General features: G+C 41.4%; 1 protein-coding gene across 1 annotated transcript; it reads right to left on the bottom strand.

Moving 5' to 3' along the window:
• Positions 1–280: 280 nt before the first annotated feature.
• Positions 281–27,360, bottom strand: pus7 (pseudouridine synthase 7). Its single transcript, XM_042335316.1, is given in 17 exon segments — positions 281–717; positions 1,310–1,401; positions 3,047–3,176; positions 4,162–4,263; positions 5,017–5,143; positions 6,278–6,390; positions 6,393–6,437; positions 7,174–7,235; positions 8,145–8,270; positions 9,279–9,407; positions 10,242–10,319; positions 11,384–11,495; positions 19,134–19,278; positions 20,021–20,122; positions 21,673–21,757; positions 23,253–23,769; positions 27,269–27,360. Coding segments are annotated over 16 exon segments (1,950 nt in total). The 5' UTR covers positions 23,618–23,769; positions 27,269–27,360; the 3' UTR covers positions 281–580.
• Positions 27,361–27,946: the final 586 nt, after the last annotated feature.

The raw sequence follows: 27,946 nt of genomic DNA, 5'->3' as shown, positions 1-27,946 counted from the left end.
CCCTCCAGTCGCTTCCCGTGTTTGTCACAAATCCACTTCACTGCCCGATCCTAGACATAGCAAATGGGTCAGAGGAAGTCCTTCCGCTGCATCCCCAGGAGCTCGGATACCTGTCCCAACTTCCCAAACCAATCCTTCAACAAATCTACCTCCGTCTACCTACCTTTCACTTTCCATGGTTTGTTTTCCTACTGTATCACTACAATAAAAAACAATTGAAGGATGGTCACACTACTGCATATTTGTTCATACATAAATAAAAATAAACATAGAATCTGTGTGTAATACCGCCAAAGCACTGTTTATTAATAATAAGTGTGATTACATGTTGCTTCAAAATACAAGAGCATTAAGGATTCCGAACATCTGAAAAATAAAAGCAATCTTTGAAGATCAAAGAAAAAACCCTGAAAGGTTTTGCTGGCTTCTTACATAAAATTAAAATCAGCCGAATATTTAATTTGCTCCAACACTTCAGCAGATGTTACAAAACAATGATCAGACATTTAAAAACACTCCACGTTTCACTTTTCTGGGGGAAAAAAAAACTCCAAGCAGACCTTGTTTCCATTTCTTTTGGTTATCGCAGCCACACAGTGTTCAGCTGAGTTTGGTTTTTTATGCTGGTGTCCATTTTGAGAACTTCTCGAATGGCCATAGTGGCATACGTAGACGGAGGAAGTGAGAATTCCATTTTCAGGGCTCTGCATTTACCTTCTGTAATAAGAAAGTCTTAAAAATTCAATACAAGAATGTAAAGAAGCTGATTATCTTATGAACTGACTTTAGTTATTCCTTCGTCCACAAAAAAATCAGTCACTCCACTTTATAGGATACCCTGTGAAGTGCTACAAGACATTCAAATGACATGAAAGTCACTTTATCAAATACAAGGTTTATTATTTATTATTATTAATAATTATAATTAATAATTCCAGATACCCACCAGAGTGCTGCAATGGTGCATTATGCTTCATTCTTACTCCCAAAATGACAAAGTGGAATTTTAATTTCTGGTAATCTGCTAGGTAATGAATAGTTTTTAAATGTATATTGCAAAGATTTGCATCTTGATTCATTTACAAAATATTTCTTACATTGTCATATTTATGGATTTATGCACATTATCTTTATTTAAGGAGCTTTGAATGTCTAAATGAGTTTCAGGGGTTAGTATAGGTACAGTAGTGTCATGTTCAATGACATTCAAAGTTGTGTTATTTATAACAAAATAACCGATTTATGTTTTCCAATTTAGTATCTCTTCCCCCACTCCAATTGATTTCATTCTCAAGACAAATATTCCTACCTTTCGAAAATTCAGGCAACGGTGTCCCTTCCAGCCTTTCCAGGTCTGTGTGAATCAGTGGGATTTTGTGATCATCGTACGCAAGAACATTCCTGTGAGATTGAGATTCCGTGAAATAATTCAAAGTTTACAGTGGTCTGACCTCAATAAAGTACTTAACTTAACCTCAGCATTACAAGGCACTGGTCATTTCCAACTTGAACTCTTGTTGCAAGTAAGCATGATCAATAACTTGCATTTATAAAGCGCCCATCACATGGGACAGTCTCAGAGCGCTTAACAATGGCGGAGCTTGATGCCGAGCTGGGGGTGGGGGGTGACCATAAGCACGGTCAAAGAGGAAGGTCTTCAGCTGTGATCCAAAACGGGAAGGAGAGAGCAGTATTTGACAAATGGGGCAGAAGGTTCCTAATTTACAGTATTCGCTAAACTCATCAAAACCACAGGTCGTCGAGCTTTAAACATCTCTCGTGTAAATACCCTGAAATGAATCCCAACCTCACAGTATTAAAGGCTTAGAAGAGAACAAGAGAGGACATTGAGTTAGAAAAATATTTTCTAGTGGTACAAACTAAAGATGGCTGGTTCCAGTGATGGGACGTGTCAATTTATTGTCACGGCACAACTGCAACTATTTGACAGAAATAAATAAAAAATAAAGTGTGGTTCAAAACTTGAGCTATTCACAAACTGATTCATTTATTGGCAATGAAATAAACTTTGCCACTGCCGATCCTTTGATGGGGCCACTCTACCCAAGCAAAGTCCGTTATGTTGGAGATGAAATTTTTTTTGGCACGGAAGAGATTACCAGGTGTGATAGCATCTCCCAGAATATATACAGCAGATGGGGAGGCTTCACCAGCCTATTTCTGACCTCGCTTTGGTAACCAGCCAAGTGGTGGATTGGCAGTGAACTGAGAACAGGCTACGCACTCTGACTTCTCGCCAATGTGGAATCCTGTAGCGTACTGGTTACAGCACTCGCCTCGCAAGCGAGAGGACCCGGTTTTGATTCCCGGACAGGGCAAAATCTTTGGCAAGTTCCTTACTCCAGCCACCTCTGTTTAAGTAATTCCTTCAAAAAATAATAAATTGATCACTTCAATCCACGACTGTTTGTGGGACACTGCTGTTCGCAATTGGCCTCGGCGTTTCCCCCCACAAAATATATATATCCACTTTACAGTATATTCTATGAAGCACTTTGAGATGTTTCAAAGACATGATAAGGCGCTGTATCAAATGCAAGGATTATTATTATTATTAATAAATAGGAACCGGGTTGTTAGTCAATTGGCGGATAGCTTTCCGGGAGTAATAATCCCTTAAAAATAAATAAATAGTAATTTGGTTACTCAAATCATAACTGTTTGTGGGACACCGCTGTGCGCAATTGGCTGCCATGTTTCGCCCACAAAATATACAGTCAATCCACTTTACAGTATATTCTGTGAAGTGCTTTGAGATGTTTCAACTACATGATAAGCGCTATATCAAATGCAAGGATTATTAATATTATTATCATCATGATTAAAACGTGAACAGGCTAGTGAAAATGGACTGATGAAAAAGTATTTAAAAGACTGAAGTTTAAAAAAAGTACAAAAAAAACAGCATTATCAAAGTCGAGGGATGACAAAGAGGTGCAGCAATGTGGGTCACCTGGTACATAGAAAGGAAGAGATTGTAACCTCACTGCAATATTAATTTAAAAACCAATGCTTTAGGACTCACCAGCTAACATCCTGAGGGCGAATGATAATCTTCCTGTATGCTCCTGATAGGGAATAATCCCGAATTCTGTGTCTCATGTTGTTTATATCCAAGTCATCAACATCCAGCATTTCCTTGTAGCACTCTCCAACTTAAAGACACATACATAGAATGAACCTTTAGAAATACATACCGTTTTTAGGCAAAGAGTATGAGTGAACCAATCTAATACAATTTACATTTAATATCTGGCACTAGATACTGAATTATACTCCAGGAAACAAACTAGAGCAAAACATACAAGACATGCGGTGTTGGTAGAGAAAGCTGAGGCAGATAGGTTTGATTCAAAACGCAGCCATGAAAATGAGCAGATTTCCAACTTGAAAGATCAGGATTTTTTCAAAGTGTTTTAGATGCAAAGCTTGGATATGGAAATTCATCTTTACGAACTGCCGGGTGCTGTTCTTATTAGTGAGTTAATAAAACTGGCTGCCACGGTGCCCTTAGGTGAATGCTTGTTACTGCAAATGAGCAATATGTATCTCACCTACGTGTTAAAACAAAGTGATGAATTCTCAATGAGCTTGTTGAGACTTCCGAGGCCACATTGACGTTAGCAACACAATATAGCAAAAAACGATCATTAAGTCACACAAGAGACGAACTGTGCAGTGTCCTCATAAGGACAACTCACACATTGCAAACTGATTTCTCATGGATGTGGTAATTCCACCACATACCAAAGAAGAGGCATGTGGTGCTTTGTTTTTTAAAAAAACAGCTTAAGTCCACAAGATCCACATTTCAATTGGCCCAAGGGTGCAGCAGCTCTGTGTACCAGTGCAACCATCACAGAGACTCTTGCACTTCAAAACATGCCAAGCTCCTAAAAGACTGGGTACATCTGTGCAGGAAGGAAGAGATGGAGTGTGTGTCGGGGGTGGTGGTGGTGGTGGGGGGGGGGTGGCATTTAACTTTCCCCCTGCATCAATCACTTCCTCACTGAAAGTCACATAAGGTTATTCGCAAGCAGTGTGTTCACAGCAGACAGACAACAGTGCAGGTGATGTAAAGCAGGAACAAAACAATCAACATTGTCTGCCATTTATTCCAAGCAAATCCAACGAGCTTACTTTTGTGCTTTGGGTAGAGGACATCAAATCCAGGCAAAGGCATCACCACGTCATGAATGGAGTATTTGTCAACATCAGATTCCTCAATGTGAACAGCTGTGGCTGCAAAATAACAATGGAACAAAAATAAATTTACTTCACGTCTCGAGACATCAAAATGCTGATTCTTCATTTCAAGCACAGAAATAAATAAACACAGCACTGAACCTCTGGGAATGGTTAACTTATTACAGCAAACTTTACAGGATTATCAGAAGCACATTCAACAGTAACCACATCCCAAAGCTTTCATTAAACTGCAATAGCAAAGGGCTCATTTATGAAAAAACCCAGAAAATCCTGCACAACTATTAATCCGAGGAATGTCTTGACGTAAACTGAAATTTGTGTTAAGCCCTCCTAAACATTGCTCCTAGATCCATAAGTATGGGGCGAACTCGACAGCATTTTCAGCCCCATCCATTCGCATGCCATTCCCAGCAAAACCTCTCCTCCAAAGGGTTCACAATAATCCAAAATATTTCCATTGATTTGTGGCTGCCACAGAATCTTGAAAAAAACAAACGAAATGCAATTAAGTATTACATTTCCAGTATATCATCAAATATTTCCAGGATGTAATTTCAGTTTTAAGATCCACCTGAAGCCCTACACAGCACAAACCCATAAAGATTAGGAGATTGTGGTCAGCATTGTTAGCTGACGGATAATGGAATGGCTAATGGAAATACATTTTATTTTTCAATTAACGTTTGAATGGACTCAGTTTAGAACAGAGTACTTTAGCCCAGTTCTCTCTCTCTTTCTCTCTCTCCCCCACGCCAAAAACTTACAATAAATATTCTCGTCATTTACCTCCTTTCAGTGTTAAATCACCGGCCACTGCTCTAAGTCCATAATCTTCAATCCTCTTGCTCACAAGTTTATTCCACACATAGCTCTGATAGCTGTGAATGTACATTAATCGGTTATTCCTTGGAATCTGAAAACAAGGAATAGGATAAGCGAGTACATTTTTTCAAATCAACATACATTGACCACAAGAAACAGACACGGGAATCAATCAGAGAGGGTGTCACTCTGCACTGATAGAAGAGCTGGTTTATCTCAAGCTATCAATTAGATTGCTACTAAGTGTTTGACTTAATTCAGGGTGATCCAACTGATGGCCCACGGGCCACATCCGGCCCGGGGGATGTTTACATCTAGGAGCATGACCCCCACCCCCCACTTCCCTCCCACCCTCCGGGAAAAACAACGGAGAGAGAGAGAGAGAGAGAGACAGATACAGACGCACACGTTGATAGAGTGAGTCACACACAGATACAATGACAGGCAGACAGATTCCTTGTCATTGGCTGTGTCATTCTTTCAAAAAATGTTATGAATTTTTACATTGTCTATGTAGAGTTTGCACTGTAACTAAAATATATTGAAATTAAGTAATATAGTTACACACTGTGAAACATAGGTTTGCTATATGATTCTCATGGGTTATGTTTCTGGAAGGGAAACACGAAAATATATTTTTTTTTACGCAGCCCGCAGACATTTCTCAAATCTGGCATCAGCCGTCAAAGAGTTGGACCGCCCCCCACACCCGACTTAATTTATTAATGACCAATACATTTGTCATTTGGATTACTTTACAGCATCAAACTCAACAGGAAAGACATGATATTACTGTAAATAAGGAATGTCTTCAAGCTTGACAGCACAAAAATCTGCAATACATCAGTACACTGTGTGCAAAACTGAATAGATAATCAATGCACTCTATATTAATCTTTATTAATTTTTAATAAGGCAAGCTGATGCTATGTGAGGGACCAGGCTGCAAGTCTTTACATTGAAATACTAATATTAATGCTTGCATTTAACATAGCGCCTTATCACAGCTTCAAGACTTCTCAAAACGCTTCATAGAATATACCGTAAAGTGACTTGATTGTATATTTTGTGGGCGAAACACGGCAGCCAACTGCACACAGCAGCGTTCCACAAACAGTCGTGGATGGAGTGACCAAATAATCATTTAAAATATATATTTTTTTGGAGGGATTACTACCCCTGGAAGAGCGATATGCCAATCGACTAACAACCAGGTTAAACTTACAATACCAAACGCTGACACGATATTCTTCATCCCATATCTTGCCAATCCTCGCAGCAACTGTCCTTCCACACACCTTTTGACAGGGAGCTTTCTCAGTGCAGCTTCAGGGTCTTAGTTTTAGCCCACTCTTCTCTGCATTTTACCAGATAACCTTTCTCCGCTGGAGAAACAGAAATAGCATCAAATATTTCAGGTAAATATGGGGTGATGGTGGGGTGGTTGGGAGTGGGGCAATATTGGAAGAGAAAAGTTGCATAGTTATATAACACGGAAAGGACCATTAGGCCCAACTGGTCCGTGAGAGTCTTTGTACAACATGAGCCCCCACTATTTCTATGCCTCTCTCCTGTGCTTCTCTATTCTCTTCTCCCTCACACACACATCAAGAGGAGGAATGGAATGAACTGCTTTCGACTTTGAAAACAGACAAGCTTCCCCCGATCGCTCAACATATGTATCCAGTGAATAGCTGATCAATCCCAGTCTGTAGCGAGTTAACCGACATCAGCAGGGACAACAACAACAAATTGCGTTTATATAGGGCCTTTCTCACCAGGACATCCCGGGAGAACAGGAGTTGGAGCGTCCCATGTAAAGAGAGGGAAAAATAACAAAGATCCTGATTATAACCTCAGGAAAAGGGCATACATGCAACCTGGGTTGAGGACAAAATGCAACTACCTTCACCTATTCGGCCATCAAATAGCCTAATAACATGCACTGTAGAAGATGCACTCAAATGACAATCACTGGGGCTGGATACCCGAGAGCGCTCAATGCTTATAGAATTGTTCTCCTACAGAAAGAAACCAAAGTCAAAACACATTGGGTGAGGGGTGAAGAGAGGTCCCAACTACACTTTGAATTGGTAGGTCCTGAGATGCAGAATTTCCTACCTCCAGGGCGAGGCTTTAGGATCAGATCCATGACTTCACTCCAGTCGTTCTGCAGAATTGCTCTAAATAATATAACCCAGGGGAGAATAATCAGAACACATTTGTCCAACATGATAGAAAATGCAACAATATATCAGATTTTCACATCTGCAAATGAAAATCAAAACATTTTCTCACTGATCTTTCTATTCTGGTTATTTCAGTGAAGACCAAACTAATAGAAATCACACAAGATCACAAAGGATGTGAATGAAGAAGGCCCTTCGACTCATTTGATCTCATATTTTCAGGCTATCCACCCTATACTGTAAAGTGAATTGACTGATGTATTTTGTGGGCGAAACACAGCCACCAAATGAGTGACTAAATTATTATCAAATTATTCCCATTTATAGTATCAAGTGGTTTCTTAAATGGGTCCCGGAGAAACTAACCAGCTGTGTAGCTAAGAATATGCTACATTAAATTACATCAAGCACAAGTTCATTATTTACTAATTTCCAGAAGATGTACACTTTTTCCATTAAGTCATTAATTTATATCTCACCTGCCTTGTGATTCAGGTTGACGAAAAGAAGAGGAATTTTCCTCCTAGACATTGTGACTTGTACTTCCTACCTCATCCAAATTCATATCCCCACAAAAATTCAAACTCATTTATTTATGTCATTGCTGGCAAGGTTGAACTGTAGCTGTGTGGTTTGTCAAGAAATTAGCATTCATTTGATTTCTAAATAATCTCATTCTTTTAGACACTTGATAAGTTTCTTTCACTCAGAAGGCCATATGAATTAAGTCCACATAACCAATGCTGGAATTTTTTTGTTTTGTTTTGTTTTGTTCAAACAAAGAACTTGTCAACAGCAGATCTTTTACAGATGAACTGCCCTTCATTTGACTCCGTTCCTTTGGAAACAGGCTGGGTCATTCATGAACCATGCAGTCAGTAAGAAAAACAAGGCACAGCTTACTTTCCCACTTGGTAAGTTGGAACTGCTGTCGTCCCAAATCGTTGCATTCCATAGTAGTTGATAAATCCAATCTCCCTGAGGGAAGTCATGGCTTGCTCCACCTGCTCATGTGATCCGGTGATATTCCTACAAATCACAAACAGACAGTGTAAGGCCAGTACGACAATGATTACAATATGGTAGTTCTGCTGTACAAAATCACACACCAAATCACGCTATAAAAATGGCCTCTGGCTAGTGCTTCCTGGTTACAGTACATCACTGACATCATGTGCACACAACCATTTAAACTGATCTGGAAGTGAAGGGAATAATATTAAATTCCTCTATCTCATCTGATTTATCCTGTAACCCAACATATCACTAAAAGCAGATCAGATCTTCAGGCAGAGCAATACAGCATGAGAAGGAAAGGGAATAATCTTTCATATACTGTTCGATGTTACACTCTCGACTTAAGCAGTAGTATAGTGTCATCTAAAATTTCATACGTCACAGAAAACAGGTCACAAATATAACAGAAATGGTGTCTCTAAACTCGTATAAAAGCCTACGGTATAGAAGAATCATCTTCAAGAGGAACACCTCTAAATTCTGCAAAGTGAAACTCAGCTCTTTAACAGAGTGATGCTGCGCAAATCATCGTCATCAACAATTACATCAAGTTTCAGGTCTCTTCAAGTTTCCAACCAAAACCCGCGAGCGTGGTAGATTTCACACAAAAACAAAACACCTTCTTTAACCTAAATTTACAAAACAGCCCAATTTACAAACACCACCACCAAATTACATTTGTATCGCACCTTTCAGGTCAGGGATTTGGACAAAACGCTGACATTTTATATACACGGCTAAGCCACTGGATGGAGCACTTCACAATGTGCTGCATCCCAAAATGTGGCAGAGGAATTGTGACAGCCACTGCAGTGAAATCCCACAGCCATATCACATCAGCCTGTTGTCTTGAGAGGAAATCGCGAGTCAGGATCCCACAACATGGAGACCGCAACAGACTTACACTCCACTCTTCCACTCGTTTGCTTGGCTTGAATAGTACGCAGCTTGATAGCGACAAACATTAGGTTATAAACAGGTTTGAGAGGTTTTTTTTTTACACACACGCGTTCTACGTACCTCAGAACGATGGTAAAATGATTTCCTTGCAATTCACCCAGCTTCAGAGGGTGCTTTTTGTAACTGAAATTTCCCAGTCTAAAGTTCATCAAACATTTGTTCAAATGAGAGAGTCTCTGTGCTGTTATCCTGCGAGAAATACAATTATTTATTATCCCCCAAAACACAAGTATATGTGTCTCTATCATTGTCTACACTAGTGGTGGCTAACCTCTTTGGTGCCAACAAAATAAACATTTCTTGAATAAATATTTCTTGATTTGTAGCATACATCTATGCTATTTTGTTATTTCTATTATTTTGTTGGCTATCACTGGTTACATGAAAGCCATGGTCAGATGATTATTGTGAATACTGAGGTCAGGCAGAGGCTGCACAACACACTATGGTCGGATGGAGACTAGGTCGGTCAGCGTGTACACAAAACCACGGTCGTGTGGAGACTGCTTCTGTCAATAAAATAAGAACCAAGTATATAAATGTTTTCTGTGGGATAGAGGGAGGTAAGCAGGGCCTCTCTGACATTGGATGGTCTCCGAAAAGACACGGCTGAAAAATGTCAGGCTACAATAGATGACGGGACAGTTTGGCTCATCAATGAGATGGGGGAAGCAGACATGCAATTAAACCCTGTGAGCCAAAGCCCTAAGGGTGGGGTGATGCTAACTAGGCACACATTATGCACAGTTCCCAAATCCTACAGGAAGTGGGTAAATTGTGGCAAGCATTTCAGGAGAGAAAATTGGGAAAGAAAAGTAGTGACTGACCGGCTTTTCCAGCAGATCAATATAAAGTAGGAAAATAACTTGCCTTTTTATAGAGCCACATCGAAATATTGCAAACGAAAGGTCATTGACCTGAAACCTTATTTTCCTTTCTCCATGGATGCTGCCTGACCAGCTGAGTGTTCCCAGCAACTTTTGTGACTAATTTTTTTTATGTACTTCTCCCTATGATACTTACTTTAAGACTGCAATTTCTTGTACTGTTATAGCCCTTTTATCTTTGGTCCCCATGTAGGAAAATATGTTTGGCTTGACTCTGTGTGTAAAAGAAATTCAGGTAACTTCATAAGTCCTTTTTAAAGTAATCAGCACAACCGAGATTAAAAATCAGAACATTAAAATAGTTGCATAGTTACAGACAATGAAGAATGCAGGTGCAGCTATCAGGATAGATTGTATAGCTTGGGCGTTTTTTCACTGGATAAAAGATATTTACAACAACAACAAAATTACACTTGTGTAGCGCGTTTCACTTTGGGAGGACGTCCCAATACGGGGGGAAACTAATAAAAGCGTTTCAAATTATAAAATGGTTTGATTAAGATAAACTAGATAGGTTATTTCCATTGGTTGGGGAGTCCGTAAACAAGGGACACAAACATTAGATAACAATTAGGCGATCTTAAAGAGAATCTAGGAGAAACTGCTTCACGCAGAAGGTAGTGAAATTGTGGAATTCACTGCCTGAAGAGGTAGTTGAATCAGATGGTATAGATGCATTCAAGAGAAGCTAAACCTTCACATGATGGAAAGAAGAATAAAAGGGTATGGGAGGGAGTAAAGGAATGGGTGAACACCGACTAGTTGGGCCGAGTGATCTGTTTCCGTGCTGTACATTCTGGTGTTTCAGGTGTCTATGGAGCAGAACTGGCTTCTAGTGATCATTGGAAGGGGCACCTTCACCTCCTTCATGGTTCAAGACTTATTTACCAGCACTGCAAGCATGGTCACAGACTGGCAGAGACAGACATCAGTCAAGGCACTGATCCATACAGACATGATTGCAAGACCACAGCCTGAGCTGCCACAAGTCAGGCTAGCAACTAAAATGTCACTGCTGCATAGCTCAGTGAGAGAAACTCACTGATCCTCAGAAATACACAAAACTGGCACTCATTGATCTGCACATTTCTTCCAAACCGTTTATATGAAATTGAATGCAGAAGTTGCATTGATAAAAAAATGAAATATCCTCCTGAATTCACAATGAGACTGAAAATAGAAAGGCTGAAAAATGGTTTAGCAAATTACAAACAAGTCACATCCCCACAAGCAAAATCTGCCAATTTTGAAACCGTGAGCATCGCTGACTCGACATACCTCAGGAATTTAGACAGCACGTTAATAGCATCCATTGTGTCCTTGTTTTCCTTGTACAGCACAAAGTGGCAGTAACTCCCTCTGCTTTTAGGCCATGAGTGCTTTCTCGGATCTTTGAAGAGAAAACATTTCATTAATCCAAAAGGAGCGCTCGTTGGGAACTGCGCCCTAATTTTTTCCCTGCTTTGACCTCTCGTAAGAGAGCAGTTAGCATGTTAGTTCGGAGCAGTAACCAGAAAGACTATTTACCAAGAAAAACAGCTGGCCTGTTCCTCCTCCCCATTTTTTCTCCTTCCGTTCAATTTATCAGTAAACAAAAGCAAACTACTGTAGATGATCACCGAGTCCTGAAGGCCTGCTAAACATGGTTACGCCGTTGCATTTCAGATGCTTTCTAATCTTGGCCATTTTGCTAACGAGCCAGGATTATATAAGGAGTGAAATTCACCAGCAACATTTCAGTTTACCTGCCCGCCACAGTCGCTCAGCCCTACCATTCACCAACAGTCACCGAAACAATGAGTTGATTCCAATAGACAGCATTAATTCTTTAATAATCGCAGTGCAACTCTAACAGAAAATAATGCAACAAACCTCCACATCCGGTCAGAGGTTTCCATTTTTTTCAAGCACAAACTCGCCACATACAGCACATTCTATAATCGGCCATGTTCAGTAAGATTATATTCAGTAGCTTTTTTATTAAGAAAATATTCTTCTTTAGCGTAGTGGATGATACCGACACAGTGATCTTTAATATAACTCACAATTACAACGCAATCATTAAGAAATAAATTATTTGAATGTATGCAGAACAATAAACTATGTATACGAGCCACAGCAAGTATTATAGATTTACACAGACACAGGTTTAAACCTTTTTGACTAATGCTTTCTTGGCCTGAGCTGCACTAACTGTATAGATAGAGGTTGTATGTTAGAGGTTATTTATAACAGAACTTGGCAGAAGCAAAGCTGCTCAGGTTTACCAACGCACAAACTGACTGAAAAAAAATGTGCTCATTCAAATGTGGCTTCAGCGTTAATGTTCCAGCGAATTATACAAACATTCCTTGTAAACACACTGGTCCACTCAGAAAGCAGGGTATGCAGCTGCTTTTGTGTCCCCTTAATAATAGATTGTGGTAATTTAATTTGACACCTTGCCAAGCATTCATTGGGTTCTGCTTCAGTCATGTTCAATTGAGTGTTGTGTCACCTCCCACATGACAAACGGGAGTTGTACCTTAGCAACCAAACACAGAACTTACATTGAGTCAGTACACAACCCATGAGGCATTTCCCAGCAGCATTACTGTAGATCAATCCCTCCCCCTTCACAGCCACACAAAAACGGACAATATGGTTTCATCAATCTAAACACTGCACACTTACCACAGATTGACGATAGGCATCTTTCACAAGATACTCAGTCATTGCTTCAAAGGCCAGAGGTGTATTTTAGACAGTCTTTCTTATGAATTAAAAAAAAATGACCATACATTGCACGTAATGTTTTCTATTAACAGCTCCATTAAAATAACCTGCTATTGGGTGAGCTGCATAATACGGCCCTATAAATGCCTGACAATTTCTTTTCAGTGGAATGAAACAAATCTTACCTGCTGCTTTGACCTCTGTCCAACCATTGAAAAGCATAAGAAGTATAAAGAGAGCATTATTTAATTGTAGAACAAGATTCCTGAGTGTGGGGGCATTGCAGGTGGCCATGCAGGAACCGCAGCTATGAATGTGCGAAATATGTGAAGTGGGGAAGTCATCAAGCACTCCAAGCATCACAGTTCAAAGTTTGTTTTTACAATAGCTCAGGAGACTCGCAATTCAACCGGAAATATAAGTCAAAACCTCTCTTGCTCTGACCAGAGCTCGTTATACAACACTATTCAATGGTAATTTTGAAATAAAAGTAAGGAAACAAAACCCTCTACAACTGCATTAACCAAACGGAACTTTATTCCGTTCTGACAAGTTCATTTGCTTCCAACTTCCTCAAACACAACTTACAACGGTATTCAAAGAGTAAACCTCAATCAGCGCACGGAAAAACACTAAACATGCAGGATCAAAGAATCAATGGCATCATTTTTGTTGCAGAACTTCTCAGCTTCCTTTGTACAGCACAAAAGTTGTTGGTTGTATAAGTGAAGCTTTGTGCTTGTGTGAAGCAAAATATTTCCCCCTTTTAAGTATTTTTTCCTTTGTCCAAACTAATTATTTTCGGCTTCCTATACCACCCATGCAAGATCAACACACATTATATACATAGATTTGCTTTTCAGCTTCGAGTTGGCCTTGATCAAGAATAAATAGAAACAAAGCACTCAACCTGCAGGTTTAATCGTGGATTATGCACCTCAATGGATAATGGAATCTGTATTCTAACAGGATCCACACTTGCAATCCAGACATTCTGCCAGAATTTGGTGCCTGCACAAACGTCTAACTGCAACTTAATGCTGCTTTTCTCAGTCTCCCAAACCTAGGAATACAAAATTACGTACAAGCGCGAAAGCAAGTTAATGACAATTAAAAAGATAAACTGTCTTGAACGCCACTAGTAGTCAGTTTGTGAAGATGGAACACCCAGGTATAGTGCCCCACTGTCACCTTTATGAACATGCTAGGATTAGGATGTAGGAGAGGTTTACAGCGTCTCATTTGAATTATGGCACCTTTAACAATTCAGTACACCTCCAGCACTGCACTGAGGCGTCATCCTAGACTTTACGAGTTCAAAGTTACGGACGTGGAGCACAAAATCACAACATTCAGAAGTGAGAATGCTGCCAACATAACCAGGCTGACGTCTAATTAAATGGACAGCCAGGAAATTATTTTCGCTATATTTCATCATTATATATATTGGGCAGATTTATTTTCAGTTTGCACACTTTCAAGTCAGAATGCTTAATGTGAAATCTTTTAATATTTTTTAAAAAAAGCTATTTTCTCCACCTTTCTGATATTTTCCTTAATGTTTTGAAACCTTAAAGGCACATTCCATTCAGCACAGAAATAACAAATCCAGCCTCCATGTGAAGCACACATTTTTTTGTTTACGTGAGTGCCTGTAACTAGCTGACTGTGAATTATCTGGTCAACTTCACTCATGGAAAAATCCTGTTCACTGAGCACCATCCATACATTATGCAATACGTCTGCGTATTTTATTTTAAAAGTAACATTATAATTGGCCTTTGTTCTACTTTGAATTATTGCAATGGCTTTGCAGCTCAACTACAAGAAAACCAGTCAACAAATGAAATTTTGGCCCTCCGTGCACAAGAGACTATTGTGTTTATTTCCTGCAGCTGCCTTTGCCTTTGTGATTCTGCTTTTGGTCTCTAATCCAAGATGAAACCTTAAACTACAGTCCCATCTGTCTGTTCAGATGGATATTAATGGTCCCCCAATACCATTGGAAGAGAGACGAGTTTCTCCCGACGTACAATACTCCAGATGATTCGGTCATTCACTTCATTGCAACATGTGGGACTTCGCTGTGTGCAAATTGGCTGCCATGTGTGCCTGCAAAAATCAGTCACTACACTTAACAGAACTGTACTTACTGTGGAGTACTCTGAGACACTGCAGCATTATAGATATTACATCAAATGCAGGAATTATTATTTATTACAGATATAAAACTGGATTATATGCCTGGCCAATCTATAGTAATGGTAAAGAAACTGGTAAAATGTTAGTAAACTGCCATCGTTTTCACATACAGATTGACTAAATGGAGCAAAAACCTGTGGGGCAGATTGTATATAGGGTGTGGAAGTATCTATTTATCCCTCCCCCTCCCCAATCTAAACATCCCAAATGATTATGCGTCTACAGCCACCTATGCAATCAATGTTTTCAATCCCCTGGGTGGGAAGAAATGCTTTCTGATCCCATTTCCAACTCCTTATCTCTTATTGTAAGATTAACTAGGAGCAATTTGCTAGAAGAGGCTCAGCAGTTTCTGCACAGTCTTGATAAGACTCAATAAATTAGGCATGGAGGGATCTTTCTACTCGGAATTAGAAAATGCAATTGAGGCTTCAATCTCACCACAGAGTTTGATGTGATGCAGAATAAGCAACACCTTGAAGGTCAGTCAATACCATGGAACTGAACAAGCACGTCACAAGAACTGACCAGTAGTTTGCAAACCTATGTCAATATGGCTATGAGTAAAAATACTATTTATTGGATCCATCCTGTTTTATAAGAACATTTTCAATAAACCCAAAATAAAACCTCAGTTTAGCAAATGTCTTGTCCTGAGCAGTCCAGAAGTTTATCAGTGGTGTCAAATTACTAGGCAGCGTCGATGTGTTTAAACTTGCATCGAAAATCCTCAAATGTGTACGTCTATCTAACAATGGTTTGTGTAGAAACATTTGAGAAGCAGGAACATAATGATTTCAGGGGCTTTGGCTGCATTAACATAGGTCATTTGAAAATCAGAGGCAGCTAGTTCACTGAACTGCCAGTCAGACCTGCCTGCAAAGTGGCTTAGCCATACATTCGGATGGTAGTGTGCTTAATCAGGTGAAAAGGCGGATGATGTGTGAAGCGTGATGTGAAAAGTTTTCTGCCTTCCTTCCTCAACTACTCTGTAAAACAGCAACCTCTGTTTCCAATCAGTCACTCTTGCACATTGGCTTCACTTGTACTAGACCCGAAGGCATAGTATAGCTCACAGTTCATTTTGAATGTCAACTGTGTTGTACTTGTTCTATCTGCTGTTAAAGCGTAAAGTTGCTCCCTGTCTGCACAGCCAGACTCCACAACTGTGACCTATTAAATATACCAAGGCAGCTTCCCAGCACAAACCACAGGTAAGTTTCATAGCATTTCTCTAGCTGGAATCACTCTACCAATTAGGGCTTTGTCTCAAGGGGTTCCAAGTCTCATGGTGAGCCAGACAGGGTGGTCAACCTTTAAAAGTTCCTGTGATGTGTCTCATTGAAGCCACTACCCCCTAGGGACATCCTGCTTGCTTTTTTCCCCCTTTCTTCCCACAAAATACACAGTCACTACACTTTACTGTATATCCTGCAAAGCGCTTTGAGACATCCTCCTGAATCAAAAGGCAATATATCAAATGCAAGGGTTATTCATATTATTATTCTTTCCTTCCCCTCCCCCCACAGCAATCAAAGAGAATTGTTTTTAAAGTTATGGTTCTCATCGTATTGACCTCAAAAGGGTTGAAGAACTGAAGTGAACCCGAACCTCACAGTCCCTCGTCTCAATTGACTGATGACTGAATTGTCCCAAGTTTCAATTAACTCTAAATAGTTGCTCTGAATAGGGAATAACTTGCGTCTTTCCAATGAACTGTATTGTAACATGCTGGAGAAGGCACCTGATCCCCCACTGCATTTTATCCAATTATTGCAGATCTATTAAAGTGACAGGACATCTGCAAGCTCTGGCCTCAATGTTTCTCAATGACTTCAGTGGTAGCTGGAAACAGAATTGGAAAATGAGCAACTCTGCCTTCTTCTACGTCCGACGATAATGTTGCCTGTGAACCGACAAGTAGTCAGCCTGGCAAAGAATTTCACATGGTTTCAAGCCAATGCATTTGTCCAAAGGTTTGAGCAGATGAAGGATGGGAGTGTCAATGCCTGATGAAATAGATGATCGTTTTTTTCTAGCTCACCGCATGAATCACTTTGTAAATCCTGCCTAGGTCAGATGGATTACTTCTGAAATGTTAGGCACTTTTCCATCAGTATTTATTTTGCTGAGACCCACCTGCTGCTTGCCATGATGCCAACCAGTTGGCAGCTTCAAGCCATTCAGCACCAATTCCTGACTCCGCTCCACTCAATCCTAGCCCCAACTCTATCAGACAGACATCTGGCACAAAGCTGAACGTCGGCTCATGGCCAGGTTTTGCAGAGCTAACAACGTATTCATTTTATAAGTGAGCATAACGCCACTGGATCCAATCACACAGTCAAACTCTCTTCATCACAGAGTCAAACCTCTTCTTATGCAGAGGTGAGGGAAGATCAGACCAGGTTTCCCCAAATTCAACGCTGGGAAAACAGGTTGGATTTTGTTACAAGTTGCCTTCAGAAGTAGGTTTACCTCTGGAAGCAAACCAGTAATACAAAAAGCAGCATCAGCCACACATATTATATCGATCATACCCTTAACAAAGCAAATGGTTTTGGTTAAATAAGTTGGATATGTAGCTGCTGAGTTATTTGATACAAATTCACTAGCAAGAACGTCCTAACCTTGTTATCACCTCGCCAGCTATTACACAGAAGTAATAAAAAAAAACTCTCATCCCATTTGTGCCTTCCATGGTTTTATTTGATGACTTAACCCAACACTCACAAGACATTCAAGATCTTTTCTTCACGCGTATACGGTGCCTAAGAGGCCAGTGTTATGCAATTTCCTAAGTGTTTAGTCCATCCCAGGGTTTTCACAATAACTTTTTGCTACAATTCATTGCTAAAAAAACTATACCTTATTTACTATATTCCCGAGCACCAGGTTTGAAAATTTGTAAACTGTAGTGCTAGACAGATACACGTACTACAGAGGACATTAACAGTGGGCATAGGTGCAGGCATCAATAAAAGAAAATTAACCCAAGTGCACATCAGGTCAATCAGCATCTGAAGATGTGATGAAGAGCCACACGCAACAGTTGAATCGATTTCTCCTGTCGTTGCCAATTGACCTGCTGCCGAATGCTGTGCTTCACCGTTTAATTTCAGAGGTTCAAGTCCACCCAGCTGAACTGCAAGCCTTTCCTTGCAGTGGGTGTGAAATGTTCCACACACACACACGTAATTTAAACACACCTGCTCACAGCAGAGTTGTAGACTGTGAACCACCACACCGTACCAATGCCAAATGAATATATCAAGATCAAATCAAGACAAATCAAGTGAAGTGGTTCTGAAGCCCTTGCTTACCCTAAATGCTGCAGCATTTTATCATCAGGACAACCAAAGGCCACTTGGCCATCTCTCACAGCGAGTGCCTAAACCTGCACCATTGTTTTGTGTGCTTAAAGCTCGAGTGTTGAAGCTGAGTGTGCAGCTTTGGAGTTTGCACCCAAGCTTTGCTCCACTGCACCTTTTTCATCTGCCATTTTCTATCGGTGATTCATTGTGAAGAACCCTGCCAACGGGCAGCTACCACTTAGCAAACAGCCCAAATTGCATAACACAGGTAAAGATCTAGCACAAAGGCAAGAAGGAGACAGCGCAGATTTGCCAGGAATGTGGCCGATTTCCAAAACAAACTGAACATGCGTGCCTAAGGGAACCAGTGCATGCATGATGCATGCAAAAGCTACAACCCAAACTTTTGTTTTTTTCGGGAAATAAAATGCAGCATTTTGGATTACCAGCAGAACGCAAGAGATTTACGCTCGCCAAAGACTAGCCTAAAGCAAAGTCTTCCCTTCTCAAACATCACAGGACAAAAAAATTCAAAAGGTAGAACAAAAATATGCAGATCAAAAGAAAAATGTCAAGTCGATGCATCCTCAAGAAAAAAGCATTCACTGAAGCAACTCAGTTAGCAAAAGATGCAATGAATGCAAGTTAGCAAATCATTCTCATGTTGTACAGACATGTTACAGTTTACGTAATTATGTCAAATTGTAGAGCTTCAGTAATGGCTTTGTAGCATTTGCAAATTTACTTTGGGAGAAAAATAATGAAACCATGAAGATCTACAATTGTACAGAACTTACTTGCCAATGCAGTCTTGCCAGCAACATGATAGGCAATAATGACTTTCTTCCCCTCTCGCTCTTCAGTTTTTGTCTCAAGCCCGGGAAAGAGGGACTTCACAGCCAGATGAATAACTGTTCGTTTTTCTTTGGTATCTTCCGCAACCTGTATTTTAATATAAAAAATATCATATTTCACTGAGAGTGATGTGGTTGTCCTGCAGCCATAACATAGGGAGAGAGGAGGGAAAGAAAGGGAAGAAGGAAAATACTAAATAAGAATGATGACTATGGTGCTTCTATCTTGTTGCACAGGACCAACCTCCAATTAAGTCTTTGGCTTTCAGTTACAATTACCACAACAACTTGCATTTATATAGCTCCCTTCACGCAGGGTAGCATTTCAGAGTGCTTCATTAGAGAGACGTCTCAATTATGTGATAAGGTGCTATATCAAATGCAACAATTATTATTATTAATTAGATCGCAGATTTAATGTTTCGAAATTATACCCAACCCAAATCTGCAGCGCCACTGAAATTTAAGGCAACTGGTCAGATGGTGAACAGGTTCATCAAAAGTGGTGCAACAACACTTCCCAAGCGGTAACTAAAATTCAAAAGTCCTCCAGCGTTTATACGGTAATGAGCAGCCATCTGCACGTGCTTTAAATATACAGAGCTCTGCCTTGCCCTAGCACAGTACGATTCTTAAAATAGGTGTCAGTGTTGAACAGGTGCCTCCACAGCAGTGTGTAACTGTAACAGTGACTTATTGTAATACCTCAATCGTATCAAACCGGAACTGCGTTATACCTGCTGCAATAATTTATAACACCTTAACTGTGTCAAACTGGTACCTATGGACTGCATCTACAGTATACCTGACACAACAACTCATCGGAATACCTCGATTGCAACACAGTCCTCCTTATTCTTGAATAGCTGAAGGTCTTCCAGGCGCTGTTTGTCTTCAGCAGACAATACTGAAAATATTTCCTCCGTAGGATCCTGAAAAACAATAATCACAAGTGTCACATGTTGTGCACAGGCACGTTACCAATACATATTGACCGACCACATGCGTGTGTGTGTGTGTGTGGGGGAGAGGGCGGAAGGAAGAAAAAGAAGAACAACCCACCTACATTGTCCAAGGTACTGTAGGATTTGAAATTATCCCTTGTTCAACAATGTAAGAAAATGTAAAATCTCCAATAGTCATTTGGTTGAATGAAGAGATAAAATAATTTTAAAACACTGTCAGACTGCACCCACAGAAACCTTGCTCAAAAGGATCCGTCAGAACAAATCTGCGGAAACTACTTCAGCGAGCGAGTGGTAAACGTATGGAACAGGCTCCCTTAGAGACGGTGAAAGCAGAAAGTGTTGATTCATTCAAGAACAAATTAGATAGATTTCTGTTAGGAAATAATATCTCGGGATACAATACATAGTTTGGTACATGACATGTGCAAGCAACTGCCAGGATGGTGGAAGGACCTTGGTCTTCTTTTGTTTAACAATTCCTATGAATTTTGTTATTGTTCTTATGTTATGTCTAACTGAAGCCAAGCCAATGAAGATTTTTCAACAGTGTTTCAAAAATAGCATACAATTGAGACTGTTTGATGCTGAATAGGATCAAATGAGCTGAGACCTTTCGAGATGCAATGTAATTTGCTCCCTATCAAAAGGTTAGAAAAAAGTCAATTCCAGTACGTACTGGAAATATTGATTCAAGACGATTCCAAGATGGATTGGTTTTGAAAGCTGCTTGGCAGGACTTTTTTTTAAAAAGACTGTGAAACAAGTTCCTTTGGAGGATGAGGTGCGGTGAAGTGCTCCAGGGATCAATGTGCTAAGGTTACCAACATATTGTGCCTCCCCCACCCCCCCCAAGAGGGATGGACAAAAAGCAATTCTGTACGTGCACCCTCTTGTGTTCAGGAAAACGACATGCAGCTATAGAGAAACAAGAGAATATAAAAGGTACTTGTAGCGCAATCTGTACATTGAAATGTCTGATGGGATCTTTAATGTCCGTCTGAAGACAGGCAGATGAGGACATCAGATCTTACTTAACATCAGATCCAAAGGACATCACCTGGAGTGTCAGCGTAGACCTTGAGCGCGAAAGGCATCTACTGCTTGTTTTGAATATTGTTCAAAAAATTCTCTCCCCACGTACTTCAGATGGGGAAGACTTAATTACCTCTGGACCAGAGTGTGATCCTAAGGTACATTACCAAGAAAAAAACATTGCCTTCAATAAATAAATCAGTAGCAAGCTGCGCCTCTCCACCCTATGGTGCGACAGAAAGCAGTAGATTCGAATAGGACTCTTTCCAGTTTATACTAATCTAGCCAGTTTGTAATACAGCTGGATTAGTATAAACTGGAATATGTAATATATGCTTGTGACATATTTCTATTGTCCCCATACCCACAGCTCTGACTCCAGTTGCACTAATCTATATTCAGGAAAACATGACAACCCATAACGGTGCCTAGCAATCTCTGTGCCAGCACTCTGTTATAAAGCAAATACAAACACAAGTCACCTCATCATCAGCTGGTACAGATAGATTATCCAGAAAGACCACCTTCCCATCTTTGTTGATCTCATGCACAACAAAATCTGAATACCTACAGGAGAGAAGATGAAAGTTTCAGAAAAATATCCATTATTATAAAAATAATTCTTAAATTTGGTATTGTAATTTTCACTTCAGGAGGATGTCTAACCAAAGTGCTTCATAAGATATAATGTAAAGTGAAATACCTGCACATCCTCTAAGTGAACGCAATTATGAGTTTTTAAAAATATATTATTGTTTTCTCCTTTCAGATTGTCAGCAGACGACATAATTTCCCTCTCCTTTTACCCTCATTTCCCTCCCATGAAAAGCGCAAAATCAGGGCGAAACCAGTGTAAATTGTGCTCAACATCCACTGGTGATATCACCAGGAAAGGAACATAGGAAAAAGAGTAGGCCATTCAGCCCCTTGAGCCTGGTCTGCCATTCTATTAGATCACGGCTGATCTAATAGAATGGACTCCAAAGTTAGGGCGGGGGGGGGGGGGGGGAGAAGGAAAAACTTGGTATAACAAATAACCATTTCATCTGGGGGATTTTTGGCTATATTTTGGATACCTTAAGAATATCCATTCTCTTTTTGAATAGTGTTGGGGGATTCTTAAAACCCTTGGTTTAACTTCTCATCCAAAGGATGATACATCCAGGAAATGCCCATTAATACACTGAAGCAACAGCTTAGTCTATGAGCTCAAACACTGACTTGAATCTTGAACTCAAAAATTTCTGACCCAGAAACAAGTACTACAAACTGAACCAACACCTTGGGTAGGAAGGAGTTCTGCAACACCTCACATTTCTTGGTGTTTGCAGAAAAAAATGCTCTCTAATAACTATACAAAATCACACTCATTTTCAGAGTTCTGCACATAATTTCAGAAATCAGGTGGCTTCCGTCCATTCAATAAGGAGCATAAACTATAAATCTGGCTTCTCGTTGTAAGCAGTATTGTGTTAAGTCATTTGCAGGATATCCCAGGAGGACTAATGGGTGGAGGTCACACAGATCAGGAAGGTCAAATCTAAGGTTTGGAACCACAAAAGTGTCTCAGAACGCTTAATATGCAAGTAGTTGACCTTAATCAGATACTGAAAAGAGATCACTGCAACTGGCCTCAGCAACTACGGCTTTTGATGTGGGAGGGAGAGGAGATGGAGAAGCAACTGTGAACCAACATCTACTGGAAACTGGGTTGAGATGACACAAACTCATTTCACATGGAAACTCGACAGCTAAGATGAGACTAAGTCTGTCTATCTGGGCTTTAAACCCGAATGAAAGGAAATGAAAGTACGGTCAGCAAATGACATGCAAGTTAACTGGCCTGACATACAAGTGAAATGCTAGAAAACAAACCAATTATATGACACAGTGATCCTCAATACATAAAAAGTAAATACTTGAATGTCACTGTTTACATTGAGCAGAGATTATTTTTGGCGTCTATTTTGTGGACCATTTTATTAGCCTTTATAAAGAGTTTCCCTGTCCAAACATACCCATCGACAAATCAGAAGCAAACCCCATTTGGGATGATATCTACCTTTCCTTCAGAATTCCAGAAAATCCTTTGTGTGCACTGACAAACTTGGTGATGCCAACATCCTCTTCTACTAAACCATGTTTCATCAAATCGGCAAAGCTGTCTCCGTCGGCTTCTCCATCTTCCTCCACAACCACAGCATCATCTATTTCGTCCTCGTTTTCCTTCCCATTTTCATCATCTTTTGCAGGGAGGGCAGCCTGCAAACCTTCGTCAATCAGTCCTGTATCTTTTCTGGTTGAATCTAAAGGTATGCAAAGCTCTGAGCTCTTAGTCTTCTTACATTGCTCTGGGTCAGTTAGCTCTTCGCTGTTATCAGAGTGAGGACGCTTTAAGGCAAGGTTGCTCGCTTCCAAGACTTCCATCTTTCTTAAGGCACCAGAAACGTACACACACAATTGTTCTTTTCAATGCGAGTACATGAGTTTCGAAGAGTTGGATCCCTTTTGCAGATCCAATTCTCACGAGCGTATGGCTCAATATCCTTTTAAACACAGAAGGATGACAACATAGAATCCTGAAAAATAAAAAATATTTTCAGTCATTAATTGAACAAGAATGATGTAGTAAATAAAATTCAACGGCAGATTTATTTTCAGGGTTAAATCTATACATTCAGATCACTTTTTCCCTAAGGAACCATCTTAACTGTCAGAGGAGCACACTGGATAATTGAGGACTTAGTTATTATTTTTTTAATCAGTTACAGTATTTGGAAGATACAAGTCTTCATATAGCACCTTATCACATCGTCGAGACGTCTCAAAGCGTTTCATTGGATAAACTGTAAAGTGGATCGACTTTACGGTAAAGTGGATTGAAGTGTAAGCTTTGTAAACACCTATCAAAAATAAAATTCCTATATATACACAATATATAATAATCCTTGCATTTGATATAGTGCTTTTCACGTCTTCGAGACAACAACAGCTTGGATTTATAGAGCGCCCTCTATGCCAGACGGCATCTCAGAGCGCTTCACGGTAACAGATCCTGGGGCCGAGCCAGGGGGAGGGGGAGGAGGGTGACCAAAGGCGCGGTCGAAAAGAAAGGTCTTCAGCCGAGAGACATCTCAAAGCGTTTCACTGAACTGACATATCATACTTCAAATTAACTATAGCAGTTCAAATTTGCCAACTACTTTGAGCCAGTAGAAATACAACATTTAGATAACCAAAGAATTGCAGAATCAACAACATACCAGTGTGATGTGATATAAGTTCAAGTGCACATTGCAATACAAAACTGCAGCAACAGAAAGCTTACAATCACTACTCTGCTGAGCTCCCAATCTCACCTGAGCTGCTCAAGGAAGCACCCAAGCAACAATTTCACCATAACACTGCTGTGCGCTTGCTGACAACCAATCGACAACAATCATCAATAATCCTTGCATTTGATACAGCGTCTTATCACATTATCAAAACGTCTCAAAGCGCTTCACCGGATATACTGTAAAGTGGAGCGACTGTTTATTTGGGGACGAATCCAGAGAAATGCTTGGAACTAGACTATCCCACGAAGTGCCCAAGAGAAGGCTCGCAAACAGATGAAACTCGGTTTAAATAACAAAACAAAGGTAGTGCTCTTTTTTTTTAAGGGTTAACATACTTTTGAAAACACTTGTTGGATTTAAAATCTCAGTCTGAATAAAAGTGTGTTTTTTTTTGTTACTGAGTCTGAGGGACTGCTTCTAATTCATCAATGGCTTGGACGGTCTGTCCTATTGCCCGCTTAACACAAAAATATCCAGTCGATTCACTTACAGTATATTCTGTGAAGCGCTGTGAGACGTCCCGAAGACGCGATAAGGCGCTGTATCCAATGCAAAGATGATTATTATTATTATAAAACGCTCTGCGTGTGTGCGCGCAAGTGTATGTTACTTATGCGTTGCAATGTTCAACGTGCGCACACACACACGCAAATCTTTCTATCATCTTTAAGTTACAGTTAACTTAAAATTACAAGCTGGCGGCTATAAGTGGCCAAAGAGCCAACAAGACGAGGAACAACAACAACAACCACAACAGCAACAACAACCCTTGCAGTCGACGTAGCGCCTGATCACGTCTTCGAGACCTCTCGGAGCGCGTCACGGTACAGACCGCAAAGCGGAGCGACTGTGGGGGCGGGGGGTGGGGGCATGGTGCCATAATAATAACAATCCTTGCATTTTGATATAGCGCTTTTCACGTCTTCTCGACGTCTCAAAGCGCTTCACAGAATATACCGCAAAGCGAATTGGACCGTATACTTGTGGGCGAACGCGGCGGCACAAACAGTCGCGGATTGAAAACGACCAATTTACCGTTGCTTTGGGGGTTGTTTTATCCCCCCCCCCCCCCGCCCCGAGGGATTATTGTTGGGGCTGCGCTCCGTGGAGTAAGGAAACGTTGCCCGAGGTTCGGCCCTGACCTGCCTGGAACCGAACCCGGGTCGACTCGCCAGCGCGGCGAGCGCTCTGACCGCGGGACTGCCACGCCTCGCGCACGGCAGGAGCCCCCGCGCCAACCGCCCACGGCCGCGGCCGAACTGCTACCGTCCTGTGGAGTCCTGTAGCTCAGGTGGAGTCCTGTAGCTCAGTGGTTAGAGCACTCGCTTTGCAAGCGGGAGACCTGAGTTCAATTCCAGGCAGAGGGCGAAACCTTGGGCAAGTTTCCTTACTCCACACAGAGCCTAATAATAATCCCTCAAAAAAACCCAAAACAATAATAAATTGGCATTTTCAATCTACGACTGTTTGTGGGACATTGCTGTGCGCAATTGGCTGCCGCGTTCGCCCACAAATATACAGTCAATTCACTTTACAGTGTGTTCTGTGAAGCGCTTTGGGACGTCCTCCCGACGTGAAAAGCGCTATATCAAATGCAAGGATTGTTATTATTATTATTATGACCGTCGCCGACCCAACTGACTGACTTGAGAGTCGATTTCATTACTTATGATCTCCGCCCCCTCCCCCTCCCCCCCCCGTAAAATATTACCAACGGTAACTGACAACCGTGTGAGTGAGTGAGTGAGTGTGTTGTGTGTGTGTGTGTGTGTGAGTGAGTGTTGTGTGTGTGTGTGTGTGAGTGAGTGAGTGTGTTGTGTGTTGTGTGTGTGTGAGTGTTGTGTGTGTGTGTGAGTGTGTTGTGTGTGTGTGTGTTGTGTGTGTGTGTGTGAGTGAGTGTGTTGTGTGTGTGAGTGTGTGAGTGAGAGTGTTGTGTGTGTGTGTGTGAGTGAGTGTGTTGTGTGTGAGAGTGTTGTGTGTGTGTGTGAGTGAGTGAGTGTGTTGTGTGTGTGTGTGAGTGAGAGTGTTGTGTGTGTGTGTGTGTGTGAGTGAGTGAGTGTGTTGTGTGTGTGTGTGTGAGTGAGAGTGTTGTGTGTGTGTGTGTGTGAGTGAGTGTGTTGTGTGTGTGTGTGTGAGTGAGTGTGTGGTTGTGCTGATGGTGTGTGTGTGTGAGTGAGTGAGTGTGTTGTGTGTGTGTGTGTGAGTGAGAGTGTTGTGTGTGTGTGTGTGAGTGAGTGAGTGTGTTGTGTGTGTGTGTGTGAGAGTGTTGTGTGTGTGTGTGTGTGAGTGAGTGAGAGTGTTGTGTGTGTGTGTGTGTGAGTGAGTGAGTGTGTTGTGTGTGTGTGTGTGAGTGAGAGTGTTGTGTGTGTGTGTGAGTGAGTGAGTGTGTTGTGTGTTGTGTGTGTGTGAGTGTTGTGTGTGTGTGAGTGAGTGTTGCGTGTGAGGGTCTCAATGCAAAACGTGTTGAAACGATCAGCCGCACACAGACCCCCCCCCCCCCTCTCTCTCTCTCCCCTCCTCCCGCCCCCCCCTCCCCGCCGTTGCTAAGCAGCCGCCAGGCCTCGGCCTACCCGTCGGAGCGGCCCCGACAGGGCCTGGGCTCGGAGGCCTCCACCTGAGGCGCTCTCACCCCCACACACACACCCACCCACTCGCCTCTCGCCATGGCCTCCCTCCCTCTCTCTCTCTCTCTCCCCACCCACACCGGCCCTCGCGGCCGCCGAGAGGAGGCGGGACTCACCCCCGCACCGCACAGCACCGCACCGCACGGCCCCTGCACCCGGGGCGGCCCCCAGTGACCACGTGCCCCGCGCGCCGCCTCCGCCGCCGCCGCCTCCTCGTGCCACTGGCGCGGGCTCACCACGTGACCGCCACTGCCACCACTGCCTCAGTCAGTGCTGATGGCAGTGAATCGCTCCCACACACACACACTCACTCACTCACTCACACACACTTTTGCATTGGCGTAGGGGCTGAGGAGGAGTCACCGTCCATCGTGGAGTCCTGCAGCTCAGTGGTTAGAGCACTCGCTTTGCGAGCGAGAGACCCGAGTTCAATTCCAGGCAGAGGGCGAAACCTCCGGCAAGTTTCCTTACTCCACACAGAGCCTAATAATAATCCCTCCAAAAAAACAAAAACAATAATAAATTGGTCATTTTCAATCCACGAGTGTTTGTGGGACATTGCTATATTTGTGGGACGGCGCTATATCAAATGCAAGGATTATTATTATTATTATTATTATTATAGTCATGGTAGTAATAATAACCATCATCGTCATCATCGTCCTTGCACTTGGTAGGAATGATCATCATCATAATAATCGTCCTCGCACTGGATGATAGTAATCATAAATAATCCTTGCACTTATAATAATAATAATAATAATAATAATAATCCTCGCGTTCGATAGAGCGCT

The sequence above is a fragment of the Callorhinchus milii genome, unplaced genomic scaffold (genome assembly GCF_018977255.1).
Source record: "Callorhinchus milii isolate IMCB2004 unplaced genomic scaffold, IMCB_Cmil_1.0 Scaffold5, whole genome shotgun sequence".
NCBI classification, from domain to species: domain Eukaryota; kingdom Metazoa; phylum Chordata; class Chondrichthyes; order Chimaeriformes; family Callorhinchidae; genus Callorhinchus; species Callorhinchus milii.
This window is presented reverse-complemented; position numbering and strand designations above follow the sequence as displayed.